The following is a 17,787-nucleotide window of genomic DNA, read 5'->3' as shown; positions in this document are numbered from 1 at the left end:
TTGTCCTACCCCACTAGAGGTGTTTAAAAAAGAGATTTCACAGAAATCAACTTTACACCTGCTTTTACAGATGGAAACATACTTTTTAACAGATTGTACATTTTCCCATGGCATCACTTTTGTAAGAGAAAATATAACATTTTTTCCTGTCAATAAAGTAAGGCTTTCTAAAATCAGTGAATGCACAATACAATCTCCCCTTTGGATATTTTGAACATAAAGCTTGTAACGTAGACATATGATCAATGGTAGGATATTGAGAAGGGAAACCTGCTTGAGATTCTGAAATTAGATCATTTACCTCTGTCCAGAATGGCAACGTCGGAGACAGAAGGGCACAGACTTGACATTATTATAAGGATCCTAAACAAACTAAACCTGAGACGCACATACTACACTTTAACAAATTGCAAATCATCAAGCAGGACTAACATATATTCGGACTACTTTCTTGGGAAAGGTGTAAATATCCCGTAACATCCTCCAATCATTCAATAACTACCTGTAAACATTTTTTAAATATTGAGTTATTGCACGTATTTATGCAATTTAAATTAATATCAGAGTTTATACAGCATGAAGGGAGGAATCCTATAGGAGATCTGATTTTTATGGTATTGTTTACTTCATATTTCAGTAATATTTTTAAATCGTTTCGACAAGATATATCATGTATATATACTGAAGAGGGGAGATATATCGTGTATATATGTACTGGAAAGTGCAGTGGAAAGGAAAGTGGACACACAGGAGAAACGTGCAGTGATCAAGTACTTGCAGAGTGTTTTTGGACCCAGATTTCATTCATCGTCACAAATCATTGCAAGAACCTTTCTGGGCCAGCTTCAAACAGAGCTAGATTATAACTATACATGTTAAGCTTGGTTAGCCACGTCGAATGCGATTAGTTTCATTTCAGACTTCGATAGATCGGCCCATTTGCCCATTCTTGTCGGAAGTATCCTTGAAATAGTAGCAGACGACAGATGGATGCATATAGCGTCACGTGATGAGCATGTGATGATCCCACTCATTACGTGACCAAATATGGTGTAGATTAGTCTCACAGTCCCTGAACTAGACTAACATCTAGTCTCCGAAATGGACATATATTACAGAAAAAACAGTTGTTAATTTATAGTTCTAAAATATAATTAAAAGGAGCCCAGAGACGTTCTTCCCCTTCAGATACCCTGATACTGCAGTAATCTAGACTTGCCAAATATTATATCATTACAGGACTTGACTGTACTTGCTGTATTGGATATATTCGTTTCAGGGTCTATATGGCAGATTATCCCCGAACCATATTATATTCCCTTCCACCCAGCCCTTTCTATAATGCAAGAACCCTAAATGAAGCAAGTCTAGATATTCCTCGCTGAATCTCACATCTGTACATTCAGAGATAAAGCGTTAGTCTAGGTGAAGATCTCGACACGCGATATCGTTTTTTATTTTTAGTTCTTGAGCAGTGCCCGTGAGCATTGAAATGACGACATCATCACCATTCCAAAATGTAATTTCAATACTTAAAAATGTAACTATACACATCTTCAAGACGGGATTTGTTCCAAAGTCAGACCATTTGAACACAAATTGGGATTTTATGGTGCTTCGACGAGTCGGAATTATCTGCTCTTGGGTTGCGAGGGTGTCAAGCTCATCACAGCGATATCCCGTTCGCGGAGCTCTCTATACTACGGAGAGAGTAACGAAAGTGTCACGCACTGTGAATGAGCTTGGCGAGGGTGTTAAAACAGGGGAAGTAACTCTTGCTGACACAGATTCACATGGTAAAGTTTACATTCTGACATTTCTTGTTTACAAATGCATTTACGTCTCTTTTCTTATGTTTTAAATGAGTGTCGCCAGAAAACAACTACACATTGCTTGTGACGATGTGGGGAAGTTGTCACAATAAGGGAACCAGGTTAGAATCGGCATTTACGCAAAACTGAAAATGTCATCCACGAACACTACAACAGTGTGGTGCAATGACAGAATGTCAGTCACTGTGGCCGGTATGAATGGGATTCACTGATTGTGAATTATACGCAGCAAGAGCAACATACACGTGACCCGACAACGCTCTGATTGGTATGGCTCTGGTTCACGCTAGCCCTGTACGTGCATTCTTCAACTAGTTCCTGGTATTTGTTGGAAAATATTGTGGGCATTGCTCAAAGACAATACAAGACAGAATGACTACAAATACGTTACTATATATACAGAGCTCCAGATAAGCTGCGTATCTGCGTAAAATACGCATCAGAAATGCAGAAATACGCAGTAAAATAAAAACCAAGCGTATCAAATACGCAACGAACATTTACAGATACGCTAAAAAAATAAAACTTGTGCGTATCATCAAAATATTGTGTGGTAACCCTGCGTATTCGATTAGCAAATCAGCAACTTATTTTGAAATTATAAACGGGCATTCAGTCAACCTTGCCAAACTCCAAGATGACAGTTACATCATGATCATTTGCCATCACACTTTCTTGTGGAAGTATCGTGGTATAAAGCTCTCGAACCCACATGACACCAGTTTGCAGGGACTAGATGTTTAGTGGTTTTAAATATTTAACTCAAATACCCACATGTGTAAAAACTGGTGGGTAACAGAAATTTGAATACCCAGAAAGAATTACTGATACCCAATGATTTTAAAATGCATGGGTAAAATACCCACAACACCAAAAGCTTATCTGGAGCTCTGTATATAATAAGTAAATATCATTGAATAGCAGAAAAACTGTTAGCTATCTATGTTATATAAACATATATGACAGCAAAACTAAAAAAAAGAAGAAATAGGTATGTAAGGTAGCGAGTCAGAACGGCCTCATACCCATGAAGATCCGGGGTAGAATAGTTCTTCAGCAGCCCATACTTGCCGTAAAAGGCAAATATGCTTGTCGTAAGTCTAAAACGTCACAAAAAAGTCATAACGCACACAGAAAATAAAGAAGATAAACTCAAGTATTGTGTCACATTAATTGTATTATGTACATTGTATTTATACCAGTTCATAACACCATATGCACACAGATTTTAATTCAGCAATAGCTCAACACTAAACGTCACATATCACACATCCCTATCACATATTAAACTTCAGCAACCCAGAGATACTGGGGTCATCAGTGATCAGGTGTGCATAAGGTCCTCTCAGAGTCTCAGTGACCTATCAAGAATGCATGCAGTCTGTTAGGTATATAATTATATGCTGCACACGTCCCAACATTGCCGGTCCAAACATTATCTACCGTGGGACGTCTTTTACAATCAATTTTTAGGTTTGTAGGCTCTGTTTTTGTTGGTTGGTTTGTTGTTTAACGCTGCACTCAGCAATATTCCAGCTATATGACGGCTGTCTGTAAATAATCAAGTCTGGACCAGACAATCCAGTGATTGATACCATGAGCATCGATCCACGCAATTGGGATCGATGACATGCATCAACCAAGTCAGCAAGCCTGACCACCTGATCCCATTAGTCGCCTTTTACGACAAGCATAGTCGCCTTTTGCGGCAAGCATGGGTTGCTGAAGACCTATTCTACCCCGGAATCTCTGTTTTTGTAATGAAATGACAGGTGAGAGCTTTGCTGGGGATCTGAAAGAGTTGTACCCCCTTCTCATGCATTTTAAAGCACTGGCGCTAAAGCCTCAATGCATGCAAATAAATGCTCTTGTCTGGTTATATTTTAAGCTTTAATTTGCAATTATGATATTCTTCACACATAAATGTTGAGAGATGGATGAAATTTAGTGTCAAATATTTTGGCTAACGGAGCCTGATCTGGAACTTCCACCCAACTCACTATCACTCACTCCAATTGTTCTGTAAAGATTAAAAAAACCAATCTCATTAAAATCAGATCTAAGTTCTTGCTGCCGCTAAACAAAGATCTGAGGACATCCCATTACGGGTCACGTCACAAAGACCTTTCGCGAACTTTGACTGACCACTGAAATGACTAACAAGAAGTCGACCTCAGCCAATTAGAAAGCAGCTTTCTCGAGCTTTACGGCACTCGTTTCAACCTGGCGACTTCCATTTCAGACTACGCTTGAAAAATATGTTGACACTGTTCTCGTTTACAATTTTGAAAACGAACATTCCGGAATGTCTAATATATGGTTGAGATTGTATGGCAGTGCTTCCCACATACTGTGCAACGCCTCCTCCGTTCAAATGTTTATCCAACGGAAGCGAAATATAGACGATAATTTTGACGGAATCAGTTGTACTGGCCATAACTGTCGTTCGGAATACACCGTGTTAACGTTTTCGATTTTGCATGATTAGAAAATACATTCCAACTGTCACGTTCATGATCTGGTAAGCGACGCTTTGATTGGTCGGATGAAAGGTCGTTCTGACGTGACCCGTAATGGGATGTCCTCAGATCTTTGTTTAGCGACAACGTGAACTAAGATCTGATTATAATGAGATTGTTAAAAAGCTGACTCACCCCTGTGGCATCACTAGCCATGCTTATGCCTCCCTCATTCTTTACTCTAATCCATATTATCCTTACAGTGTTCCCTCCTACACTTTTCTGTCACAGAATTACCCAACGAATTATTGAATACCATGTCATACATGTGCTCGAGTTAGTGAATCGACGTATGACTCCAATGCTCCGACACCAATGATTATACAGTGGAGAGCTGGGATCATTAGAACATGCAACAATGGGAACCTAGCCTAGCCTAACATAAGCAAGCATTTTGTGAGTGCTACTGTATTTGTCATAATAAGTGCCCTGGGTTCTTAGAAGTTGACAAAGTGATGCATTTTTATAAAACTATACACAAGTTAAATCTAGTGTCTGAGATCGGGCAACCGCCTCCGTAGGTAGAGGTAGAGCGTCCGCCAGAAGAGCGGAAGGTCCGGGGTTCGATCCCCGACTGCGTCATACCAAAAGACGTTAAAAGATGGTACTTGTTGTTACCCTGTCTGGCGCTCGGCATTAAGGGGCTAAAACAAGGACTGGTCGGCTCGGAGTCAGTATACTGTGTCTGAGTGGGGTATTCATGTTAAACTGTGGCATGGTATCTCAGTGAGCTAGCACTATAAAGCGGCATCAGTCCGGACTAGAACAAGCAGCCACACACACAAACACACGTGCATGCACGTCGCTATATAAGTGCAATAATTTTGGACGCGACATCAAACCCAATTTCACCTCACCTCACCTCACCTCACCTCACCTCACCTGAGATCGGGCAACTATGTACCTCTTCTTCCCCTTCCTGTACTTGTGTTTTTTCTGTAAAACTGTCTGTAATACACACAAGAAAGCACGGACTCTCATGTAAATTTTCAGGTTGAATACGGGGAGCTTATAATGATTACTTACAGATTGGTCAGGGGGCGTTTATTGGGGTGGGGCGCATAATACATTGACTATGGTATGAACTAGCCTATTGCCTCAACATCAGGTCCAGGACCAACTTGCACAAAGCGATCTTAGCGCTAAGGCTATCGTAAGGCTATGTTAATGAATGGGAGTTACGATCATCTTAGCGCTAAGGTCGCTTTGTGCAAGTGGGCCCTGCACCTAGGTAGTATCTGTGAATGTAGAATTTATATTATTCTGGTTGATGAATGAACATACCATCTTCCTGAGGCAAGGTTGGAAACTGGACTTTCATTGTCAGTTAACGCCCTGCCTCAGGAAGATGGAACATACGGGTCAACTGAAGATTTGTTGATATAGCAGGCTACTTTATTAAATTTTCCATTGCTTAACATGGGGTGGATGACTTACTACTTCCACATAATATGTAAAATGTCCTTCCTGTCTTTCCTGAGAGGTTGACCAAAGTAATATTGCCACAGGTTTTACAACCAATAATAAAAGTAAATGTTTGCTGGACATGTTGGAGGAAGTGAAACGTGTTGTGAAAATAATATTCATGTTAATATTAATGTCTGGAAGCAGTAGTGACAAAATATTAATGTTTCATTCAAGTCCCTGGCCACTGCATGGTTTCATAATACGTCAAATTGTAGGCCCATTTTCGTTAGAGTTTTTAATGTTAAGGGAACCAGTTCTTTTAAAGAACATTAACCCAACTATTAGTGCTGGGACGGGTAACTCGGGTACCCGGGTCGGATGGGTACTGAGAAGGACCCAGGTACCCACAGGACTACCCGGACCCGTGGTTAGTCACGTGATATATTGTTTAATGACAAAAATTATCTGGAACTCTATGGTTACACAATAAGTGACTGGTGTTTGCATTCCTTCTGACTTGACATGATTGCAAAAAGATAAAACTTCAGTCAACATGACCTGATCGTCTTTTTTAGGAGTATCTAGATACATTTTGTCAGGGCTACAGTCAAGCTATTCCCAGTCAGACATTTGGACCTTTCTCTTGATACCGGGTACCGAGGAAGGGTTGGGTAATAGGGGGTTGGTATCCGTGTAGTAAATTTGGACTTGTCCCAACTCTACCAACTATACTGGTGTGGAAACTGTACATGCCTAACTCAGCCAAACCGATGCTGAGCACATCCAGTTGTCACAGTGCACGTGACGAGGCATGCAGTGAATACTGATAACCATCGACACACCACATACTTCCCAGGACCTGTTGACTGTACACATCAACCAAGGTGGACATGGTAACATTCATGTTTGTGTTTCATGATCTGATTGTGTGCCTCATGTCACAAGGGTTACTGGAACGATTTCGGACCAGTACACCCCTCTGTTTGTGATAACATGGTCCTCACAGGTGATGGGACTTGACTCTTAAGCAGGGCCCACCCGGACCTCACCTCACCTCACCTTCAGCAGGGATTTATATATATATATATATATCTGCTCAGAGGCATATTTCCTTGTCCATTTTATTTTTAAAATAAACAACTCGTGGTCGATGCTTATCCTACAATAAAACACAGGGAGAATAAACCATAAGGGGTGCAGCCCTGAGTGGATTTTTCTCCCTGTAGTGTTTTATTGTAGGATAAACATCGACCACGAGTCGTATACATGTATTTATTTTATGGGATATCAATATTATGGGTAGCCTCCTTTGTGATGTTAATAAAAGGTGCAAGCTGTAAAAAAATTTACCCCTATTTAAATAATGACTCCCTGAAAAGAATCTGACCTTGGCAATATCAGACAAGTCCATTTTATTAACAGGGGATTTAAATTTGTAAATCCCGCAAAATTCTCACAATTCTCAAGTCAATTTTCTCTCCCTTTTCTCCCAATACCAATTTTCATATCTCTCCCACTTTTGAACGCGATCGTTCGGCTAGGGTTTATCTAGTAACATCTAGGGGAACAACTCGCCTTCCTCTCAAACATCCTCCTCCAATTTACAATGTCATCAAGCTGCGAGGGCATGTTCGAATCTCCAGAAATGACTTCATGACATAGCACTATTTTCTCATGAGATCAGCTTATTTTACCATGTTTTGTCCTTCATTGTTTGGTGCGATTTATTGCGTAGCAATCTTATATTTGAATGTCATATATTTGAATATATGTGATGCATTGGTTGAGAGACTGGTAGGTTGTATTGCACTGGAAGAAAGGGCTTCAATGCTTAGTCCTATATTACTAGAAGGATAGTCTGTAAAGTAGAACTTTATTTTTGTCAGTTGGCAAAGTACATATTCTCTAGAAGCGAAAATCGAGTATCTACATATTCGGTCATTTGTTTCGGTTCTGGTTTGATTTAAAAAACCTGCTATTTATGTGATCAGTTGCACTTTATTAATCGTTGTTTCTGTTATTTAGGGTGTGACATGATAAAAACTACATATTTGTGATGTGGACAAATCAAGCACACCTGACATAAAACATAGTTTGAGCATTGAACTCCCAAATGTGGCCAATCAATAAAATTCTGCACATGTAAAATATACTCCTAAAAAGAATAGGGAATACTTTGAAATAAATTAAAATTTCCCAAATTAACAGATATTATACTATGCAGAAACAGAAACGCAAAAGTGATTTTAGATGTTTATTTTATATATCCTATAAATAAGCAACAGATGATGATCGATTGTTTAAAATTGGCACACGTCATTCTCAGGTTCCTTTTGGCACATGTGGAACAGTAAATTTTCAAGGTGGGGGTCATCTTGGTCAAGATCTTGTATGGCCACCATTAGAGTCCAAAACTGACTGGCATACCGAGTGGTGGCCTGGGGAACGTCCAGTCACTCAGCTGACAGTGCTTGTGCCAGCTGTCAGGGTTTTGTGGTTGTTGCTGACGTGCATGTGTAGCAGCCATAAAATTTCCGAGTCCCTTGATGGGATGCGAACCACGGACCTTCTGATCCGAGGTCGGACGCCTTGTCCACATGACCAAAGAGGTTAACCCCATCAGCAAGCTGACAAGGTAAGGATGTCATCTGTGGGATGACTCCACGCCATGCTACATACTCCCCCATCAACAGAAGGCACGTCACGGGCTGCATAGTAGGGTACTGAGGCTTATATTGCTCAAATCTAATATGAACGTGCTTAGCCCCACGTTGGGAGCCAATGTAGCAGCCATAAAATTTTCGACTCCCGTGATGGGATTTGAACCACGGACCTTCTGATCCGAGGTCGGACGCCTTGTCCACATGATCAAAGAGGTTAACCCCGTCAGCAAGCTGACAAGGTAAGGATGTCATCTGTAGGATGACTCCACGCCCTGCTACACATGCATGTTCAATTGGGTTTAAATCTGAAGACCTGGAAAGGCAATGACAGGACCTGGATGTTGTGATTTCTGAAAATGGCTGTTGCCAGTCTTGTTGTGTGGGATTGGGTACTGTCTTGTTGGAATATGCTTGTTGCATAATGGAAAGAATGTGTGACCGAAGAATCTCAACCGTGTAACTTTGTGCCGATAAATTCCCTTAAACTTGCACCAAGTCTGTTATAACAGTGTAGGAGATAACTGCAAACATCATCCAATAACACTACCCAAACTCTCCACTTCCTGTGTGCAGTTTTGGGCCCTGTCTTTCCCGCAGTGCCTATAAACGCGATTCCACCCATCAGCAAGGCGAATCGTAAAAGATATAACATCAACCCCCACACAGGACAAATAGGATGTCAGTATGTTGTGCCGATAGCACTGTACAGTGACCCTTCCTTGCACAATATGGAAAGGGTAGCATAGTTCTCAGTCATAGTGATGATACCCCACACAATAACTGATCCTACGCCTCTGTCATGAGGTCTCCGGTTGACATTGACTTCATGTTCATTTCAAGGTTGCCAGACAAGACCACGCCTAAGAAGGAAGTGAATCAGGACTCAATTGAACACATGACACGTGGTTGACCTGGGATGACCTGGGATGACCTGAAACTCTGTTCATGAACTATTCTAACAACCCACCACCATCTACGACTTGGTCTTGTCTGCTCCAAAGTGACTGCATCGATAGTGATCGAAATAGTGATGTTTATCATGTGTTTTATGTTTTATGTTAGACACTGCCAAATACCTCAGCGTGCTTCTAGGGCACCAAGATCAGTGTTTCAAATAAACCAGGTAGATCTCGTGTCAGTCCCCTGGTTTGTAATTGCATGGGTTATATTGGCCTTCATAAAAGTAACGTGTAAATTTTTTTGTCACAATAAGCAGTGGTTTTTAAATGAGGGCCTGAAGAGATTAGTAAGCGCCTGCTGCTGCTAAGTTCTTTTTGTCCTGATAGCAGCCAGACAATTTATTTTATGTCAGACTCTGCCAAAGATGGCTGCATATTTATTGAATGAGTAAACATTATGTTGTACCAGCATGTTGTTTTGTGATATTTATGAACTTCAATTCATAGCTTGATGTTTCAGATTTATACAATATATTGTGCTACATATTGCAATATGTGCATCGTAAAATATTTGCCCCACACCATCAGAATACAGCGTTTCATGAAATAATCAAAGCCCCACACCATCAGAATACAGTGGTTCATGGAATGATCAAAGCCAACACAATCAGAATACAGTGGTTCATGGAATGATCAAAGCCCCACACCTTTAGAATACAGCGGTTCATGGAATGATCAAAGCCCCACACCTTTAGAATACAGTGGTTCATGGAATGATCAAAGCCCCACACCTTTAGAATACAGCGGTTCATGGAATGATCAAAGCCCCACACCTTTAGAATACAGCGGTTCATGGAATGATCAAAGCCCCACACCTTTAGAATACAGTATTTCATGGAATGATCAAAGCCCCACACCTTTAGAATACAGCGGTTCATGGAATGATCAAAGCCCCACACCTTTAGAATACAGTGGTTCATGGAATGATCAAAGCCCAAAACCTTTAGAATACAGTGGTTCATGGAATGATCAAAGCCCCACACCTTTAGAATACAGTATTTCATGGAATGATCAAAGCCCCACACCTTTAGAATACAGTGGTTCATGGAATGATCAAAGCCCCACACCTTTAGAATACAGTGGTTCATGGAATGATCAAAGCCCCACACCTTTAGAATACAGTGGTTCATGGAATGATCAAAGCCCCACACCTTTAGAATACATCGGTTCATAGAATGATCAAAGCCCCACACCTTTAGAATACAGTGGTTCATGGAATGATCAAAGCCCCACACCTTTAGAATACAGTGGTTCATGGAATGATCCAAGCCCCACACCTTTAGAATACAGTGGTTCATGGAATGATCAAAGCCCCACACCTTTAGAATACAGTGGTTCATGGAATGATCAAAGCCCCACACCTTTAGAATACAGTGGTTCATGGAATGATCAAAGCCCCCCACCTTTAGAATACAGCGGTTCATGGAATGATCAAAGCCCCACACCTTTAGAATACAGCGGTTCATGGAATGATCAAAGCCCCACACCTTTAGAATACAGTGGTTCATGGAATGATCAAAGCCAACACAATCAAAATACAGTGGTTCATGGAATGAACAAAGCCCCACACCTTTAGAATACAGGGGTTCATGGAATGATCAAAGCCCCACACCTTTAGAATACAGTATTTCATGGAATGATCAAAGCCCCACACCTTTAGAATACAGCGGTTCATGGAATGATCAAAGCCCCACACCTTTAGAATACAGTATTTCATAGAATGATCAAAGCCCAGCACCAAGTATTGCACTGGTGCACGTTATATATAGTTAAATCAAGCCCTGGTAAGTCCTCAGGAAGCTTTACCATTATGTACTGACTGTTATTGCTTCTCTTTCAGGTCCGTTTGTTCTCAATGGCTGCGTAGATAGACGTCCACAAGCTTGGCAAGCTACCGATTTTAGACATGGATCATCAGGAAGAGGTAAGAATTAATTATGAGAATTTTTAACAACAACTCAAATTGTACAGTTGTAATATTCAACTTGTTCACATCTATGATGTACCCGTGAAGATCCGGGTGAGATTAGGTCTTCAGCAACTTATGCTTGCCGTAGGAGGCGATGATGCTTGTGTGTAAGAGGCATTTAACAGGATCGGGTGGTCAGGCCTTGGTTGATGCATGTCATCATATCCTAATTGCGTAGATCAAGGCATAAGATGTTATAAGTGGATTGTCTGGTCCAGACTTGAAGCTTTACGGACTGCCGCGAAATCGCTGGACTATTTCTGAGTGTGGCATAAGACACGAAGCAAACTGTTTTCACATGTGGAAGGTAGGGCTACTTTCATGGCACATTTTGGTCGGGGGTAGCCACTCACATTAAGATGGTGACACATTAATTTCATGATTTACGACTGATGCTCAGAGGTTGTTTGATCACGGTCACAACATTCAAGGCCTAATTAAATCTTTCAAAACATTTTTAAAAGGGACAAAAAAACATTTCATGGTAGACCAAAGGGTCAGTGACAAAATTGATCTCTGATGCAATTCCCTATTTTGACTTTAACATATGCCCCCATGTTTTTTCAGATGAACAATTGACTTGCCTTTGCATGTGTTTGTGATGGGTGCCACAGGTTGGGCAGGAGACGATCACATTTTTGTTAACATCCGGTGTCATCACTGTTTGATAGTGATTCATGAAGACCTGATCAATGACATAGAAACGTTCAATTGATTCAGAAATTTCTTCTGATTGTGGAAATGTTTTTTTTTTCGCTTTTATTTACAGGAAATACATTCTGAAAAACACTTTTTGATTTCTTACCCAAACGATAAGTGCACTTACTAAAGATGTGTGCTATGATTTTGTTGTAATTTCGGCCACGAGTCCTACAGTTTGGGGTTGTGTTTGCTGGAACAGTTGTACATGTATCGACAAGTAACATTTGAGGCAGGTGAGCTACAGGGCCTATACTGTGTACCTTGAAGCAGCTTAACGACAGGCCAACCAAGGTGATAAGGTTGTTTTGCTAGACATCTAAATAATCTTTTCATATAATTAGAAACAGCATCTATTTTGCTTTATTGCACTTTATGACCATAGCTGTTTTGCTTGTTCATTTTAATTTTGTTTATTCTTGATGGATATTTATATAATAAATACATTTTCAGAGTCAGTTTTTGTAATGATTATTGATAGATGTTTGCATTAAGAGGGTCAACCACAGAAGCTGCTGTTATTGCCTGTAGAAACAACTTGATAGGGTAGCCCTAGCAACATCAGAATGTTAATGGTGTATTTACACTGTCAAGGGCTGAACAGGTAGGCAGGAAGTGGGTAATGTCCGCATTCCTCTGTGAAGGATGCTGCTGCTGGTACTGACACTCTGGTTCGTATTGAAAACCTAATTTCAGGTACATTTAGAGAAGATTTTGAACCATGATGGCTTGCTTTTTATCAATATAGACCCTGAAGATCCAGGTCTTCAGCAACCCATGCTTGCCGTAAGAGGCGACTATGCTTGTTGTAAGAGGCAACTAACAAATTGGGTGGTCAGGTTCGCTGACTTGGTTTAAGCATGTTATCGTATCTCAGTTGTGTAGATTGAATCCCATGATATCAATCACTGGATTGTCTGGACTTGATTATTTACTGATTGCCGTCAAAAAGCTGTAATATTGCTGAGTGCGTTACACAACAAGAAAACATAAAAACAAACTATTTATCAAAATAGTTTCCAGAATACAGACATAACTTACTATTTATTTTTATTGTGAATTCAAATTTATGAACTGTGAATTGTAAATTCAGCTCATGATACAGTGGTGATTGTTGTTATAGTCTTATAACTATACAGTTCTCCCCTTTATACTGGCTAGAGATGTTCCTTGTTTGCCTCTTCAGAATTAGCTTTTAAGCTTGTTGCTACAACAGATTGGAATTCCCCATATTACTTAAATACCACATAAAAACTAAAAGGCCTAAAAAAAATGTTTCTTGTGAAAATGACAAGGTGGCTAGGCCTTTTTTCTCCATAGTTTAAAAACATTTTTGAGTACATGGCCTTGTTTTCAAACAGCAAAGGAAAGAAGGCAAACAAAGATACTAAAATGAAAGGGAGTATTTAATTCTGACAAGGAAAGCCTTGTCACGAATGTGGCTACATGTTTTCAGTATATTGAAAGCTACATGAGCCCTGGGCTGTCAGGAAGGTCCACAACATGGCTGTCGGACAGTAAAGGAAACATGACTCTAATTGAAGACTAAAATCTGAAATGCAGAAATTTAGGAAATCGCTGTTTGGGGAACCAAAACAAAATCATTGACCCGCTGGTTTTGAAATGACTGGCATGACAATGAGAAATATTTCTTTTCTATTTTTTTTCCTGTGATATTCTTACACAAAACAATTTTTGACAAATATGATTAGATCTACTTTCTTTTTCAAACTGAAAATTCTAGTTTCTGATTTTGTTTCGATCTGTAATGTTGCTACACCAATGAAACTGAAATATTTCTGCTAACCCTGTTATCAATACTGGATTCTACTTCACCTGGACTACTGGCCAGACTGAGTGAACTTATATCTTATAGTCTGTGAGTCATGGTTAATCATCCGTCATCCTGTTGATGTTTTTGTAAACAGCTTCACTCAGGAAGATCCAACATGACATACTTTTATCAAAAGGTTCAGATCTATATGGGGTTTCTGTTTCAAGTTTCCCACCATAAGAATGACATGTTCTTAAACAAGGGCCATTTTAGTTACATGTATTGCAATATGTTGTTTCTCTGTTTTATTGTATTTTTGTTTCTTGGTAAAGAGGGAGAGTTATTAGTAGGAAGCATTGTGTTGATTGTTGTATGTGATTGTTGCCTGTGAACCAGGAGAACATTCCCTTGTTATGGAGACATCTTAGCAACAGGATAATCTTACTTTGGTGTTTGGTGTTTTCCGCAAAAGTACATCCTGAGACATTGTAACACAAACACACGTCTCTAGTCGTCCTCGTAATCAACATAAGCTGTATCACCTGGCACCCTTTGCCATTTGCAGGCAGGCATCTCACATGATGAATGTTGACTTGCCCTTGCGAGGATACGGATGAGCAAGAGTAGTGAGGAAGAGAATTTATGGATGTCAACTTCTTTATAAGGAGGAACACAATGTTTCAGAGTATACACCATGACAAGAGTAACCTTTAAAAAGGCAGAGTTGGTGCCCATCAATCATGTATTTATGTTAGATGGTTATTAATGTCACACACTTCTTCCAGGAAGGACACCTGTTCTGGTTCTCTTGCGGTCTAGTACCATGTTCTACATGTTATGCAGATATAAGATACAGATAGTTCTGTATCATTAGATACAGGTAAAGTAGCATTGTACCCTTCACAGGAATCAAATCCAATTTTGCAGGTATTGATTTGTAATTTTTGTTGAAACTTCTTACATTTCATTTGTATATTATTGTTGATCCTTTTATTATAAACATTGTAAACTGACACTATTTTTAATTACCTTCAGAATCAAGATGCAGCTCGTGCCAGGGAGAGTGATGATGAGGACCTGGCTATGCTGATGGGCCTGTGTAGCACTGTGAGTGTCTGTTTGTATGTTTGTCTGTCTGTGTAGTTCTGTGAGTGTCTGTATGTTTGTCTGTGTAGCACTGTGAGTGTCTGTTTGTATGTTTATCTGTCTGTGTAGTTCTGTGAGTGTCTGTTTGTATGTTTATCTGTCTGTAGTTCTGTGAGAGTCTGTAAATTTGTCTGTGTAGCACTGTAAGTGTCTGTTTGTATCTTTGTCAGTGTAGCACTGTGAGTGTAAGCTTGTCTGTCTCTGTGTTGCACTGTCAGTGTCTGTCTGTGTGTGTAGCACTGTCAGTGTCTGTCTGTCTCTGTGTAGCACTGTCGGAGTCTGTCTGTGTGTGTAGCACTGTCAGTGTCTGTCTGTCTCTGTGTAGCACTGTCGTTGTCTGTCTCTGTGTAGCACTGTCAGTGTCTGTCTGTCTGTTTGTGTGTGTAGCACTGTGAGTGTCTGTTTTTGTGAAGCACTGTGAGTGTCTGTCAGTCTGTGTAGCACTCTTCCGAATGCCCGCCTGCTGGGACCATAAGGTTTCGCCTGAAGTGACATGTGGAGTTGAAATATGTTCAAATAAATCCTGTTTTCTGTTGCTGTTTTCATCATGAAGTAGGTATACATAATTATTATAATGTTGATATTTCCAGAAAGATGAAGATGAAAGGAAGCCCAAATCAATAAATGGGTAAGTCAGTACTCTTATTTTCCCTAATCTGTCAGAGTTACATAAATGCAATAGACGGAAGCCCAAATCAATAAATGGGTATGTCAATACTGACATTTATACATTTAAGGACTGTGTTGGTACTGGGGTCACTAAACATAAACGTAAACAACACTATGACTACCTCATTTGATGATATACTTTCAACAAAATAGCCCTACTGAACTCAATTACCCAATCACACAATCCACCCCTACTTTTCAAATCAACTCCATCTATATAATTTGCACAGTTATTGGCCCTTCACGCCAAGTGGAATCTGTTTCTGCAGAAAATCTAGGCTGGTCATTCGCTTGCATTGACAATGTATATTTATTTGTACATGCAACCAACCGTTTTTCCTCTTTCAGCACGGCCCTCACCTATGATGAAGTGATGACTAAGCACAAATGTGATTGGATCCCATCCTACCCCGAGAATCCCTCCCGGATAACGCAGCCCTACGCCCGGTGCAGTGAGCTGGGGCTTGTGGACAGGTGCAGGCGCCTGCAGGTGAACTTTCTTATAACGTAGCCTGGACGACTCTTGTTCAAATCAGTGGATGTGGTCCAGTAGTCTCATGTATGCTTGTGCAAGGTTGTGTCCCTTGGTTGTATCACAATCCACTGGTCGTTGGTTTGGATTCAAGATTTGCCCTAATTATGATACTTGGTCATGATGCTTGAGGTTTCACTAAAGTTGTAAATGTACATCTAAGATTTGTATCTTGATATCCCTGAAACTGATGGGCCTTGATATCACTGAAACTGATGGGCCTTAATATCACTGAAACTGATGGGCCTTAATATCCCTGAAACTGATGGGCCTTGATATCCCTGAAACTGATGGGCCTTGATATCACTGAAACTGATGGGCCTTAATATCACTGAAACTGATGGGCCTTGATATCCCTGAAACTGATGGGCCTTGATATCACTGAAACTGATGGTCCTTAATATCACTGAAACTGATGAGCCTTGATATCCCTGAAACTGATGGGCCTTGATATCACTGAAACTGATGGGCCTTGATATCCCTGAAACTGGTGGGCCTTAATATCACTGAAACTGATGGGCCTTAATATCACTGAAACTGATGGGCCTTAATATCACTGAAACTGATGGGCCTTGATATCACTGAAACTGATGGGCCTTAATATCACTGAAACAGATGGGCCTTAATATCACTGAAACTGATGGGCCTTAATATCACGGAAACTGATGGGCCTTAATATCACTGAAACTAATGGGCCTTAATATCACTGAAACAGATGGGCCTTAATATCACTGAAACTGATGGGCCTTAATATCACTGAAACTGATGGGTCTTAATATCACTGAAACTGATGGGCCTTAATATCACTGAAACAGATGGGCCTTAATTTCACTGAAACTGGTGGGCCTTAATATCACTGAAACAGATGGGCCTTAATATCACTGAAACTGACGGGCCTTAATATCACTGAAACTGATGGGCCTTGATATCACTGAAACTGATGAGCCTTAATATCACTGAAACTGATGGGCCTTAATATCACTGAAACATATGCATGGGCCTTAATATCACTGAAACTGATGGGCCTTAATATCACTGAAACTGATGGGCCTTGATATCACTGAAACTGACGGGCCTTAAGATCACAGAAACTGACGGGCCTTAAGATCACAGAAACTGATGGGCATTAATATCACTGAGACTGATGGGCCTTAATATCACTGAAACTGATGGGCCTTAATATCACTGAAACTGATTGGCCTTGATATCCCTGAAACTGGTGGGCCTTAATATCACTGAAACTGATGGGCCTTAATATCACTGAAACTGACGGGCCTTAAGATCACAGAAACTGATGGGCCTTAATATCACTGAAACTGATGGGCCTTAATATCACTGAAACTGATGGGCCTTAATATCACTGAAACTGATGGGCCTTAATATCACTGAAACTGATGGGCCTTAATATCACAGAAACTGATGGGCCTTAATATCACTGAAACTGATGGGCCTTAATATCACTGAAACTGATGGGCCTTAATATCACTGAAACTGATGGGCCTTGATATCACTGAAACTAACGGGCCTTGATATCACTGAAAAGGACAAGCCATGCCATCACTGAAATATGATTCAAAGCGACATTAGACCTGACTCGCTTACTCAGTGCTCTATGCCA

At 40.3% G+C, this 17,787-nt stretch overlaps 1 protein-coding gene across 4 annotated transcripts in view; it reads left to right on the top strand.

Moving 5' to 3' along the window:
- The first annotated feature begins 1,713 nt into the window (after window positions 1-1,713).
- LOC124152934 (histone deacetylase 6-like) overlaps window positions 1,714-17,787 on the top strand; it is a 341,819-nt gene continuing 325,745 nt past the window's right edge. For 2 of the 4 annotated variants that reach the window (XM_048397096.1, XM_048397095.1), the window contains exons 1-5: window positions 1,714-1,796; window positions 11,221-11,304; window positions 14,858-14,929; window positions 15,559-15,596; window positions 15,986-16,127. In XM_048397096.1, the coding sequence (XP_048253053.1) occupies window positions 11,287-11,304; window positions 14,858-14,929; window positions 15,559-15,596; window positions 15,986-16,127 (270 nt within the window). In that variant the 5' untranslated portion in view covers window positions 1,714-1,796; window positions 11,221-11,286. Of the gene's footprint in view, window positions 1,797-6,583; window positions 6,652-11,220; window positions 11,305-14,857; window positions 14,930-15,558; window positions 15,597-15,658; window positions 15,675-15,985; window positions 16,128-17,787 lie in introns of those variants that run through there. The other 2 variants (XM_048397097.1, XM_048397098.1) reach the window with 2 other exon arrangements.

Source organism: Haliotis rufescens, unplaced genomic scaffold (genome assembly GCF_023055435.1).
Source record: "Haliotis rufescens isolate VD_foot unplaced genomic scaffold, xgHalRufe1.0.p SCAF_16, whole genome shotgun sequence".
Lineage (NCBI taxonomy): Eukaryota > Metazoa > Mollusca > Gastropoda > Lepetellida > Haliotidae > Haliotis > Haliotis rufescens.
The sequence above is the reverse complement of the archived record's forward strand: the minus strand, read 5'-3'. Positions and strand labels throughout refer to the sequence as shown.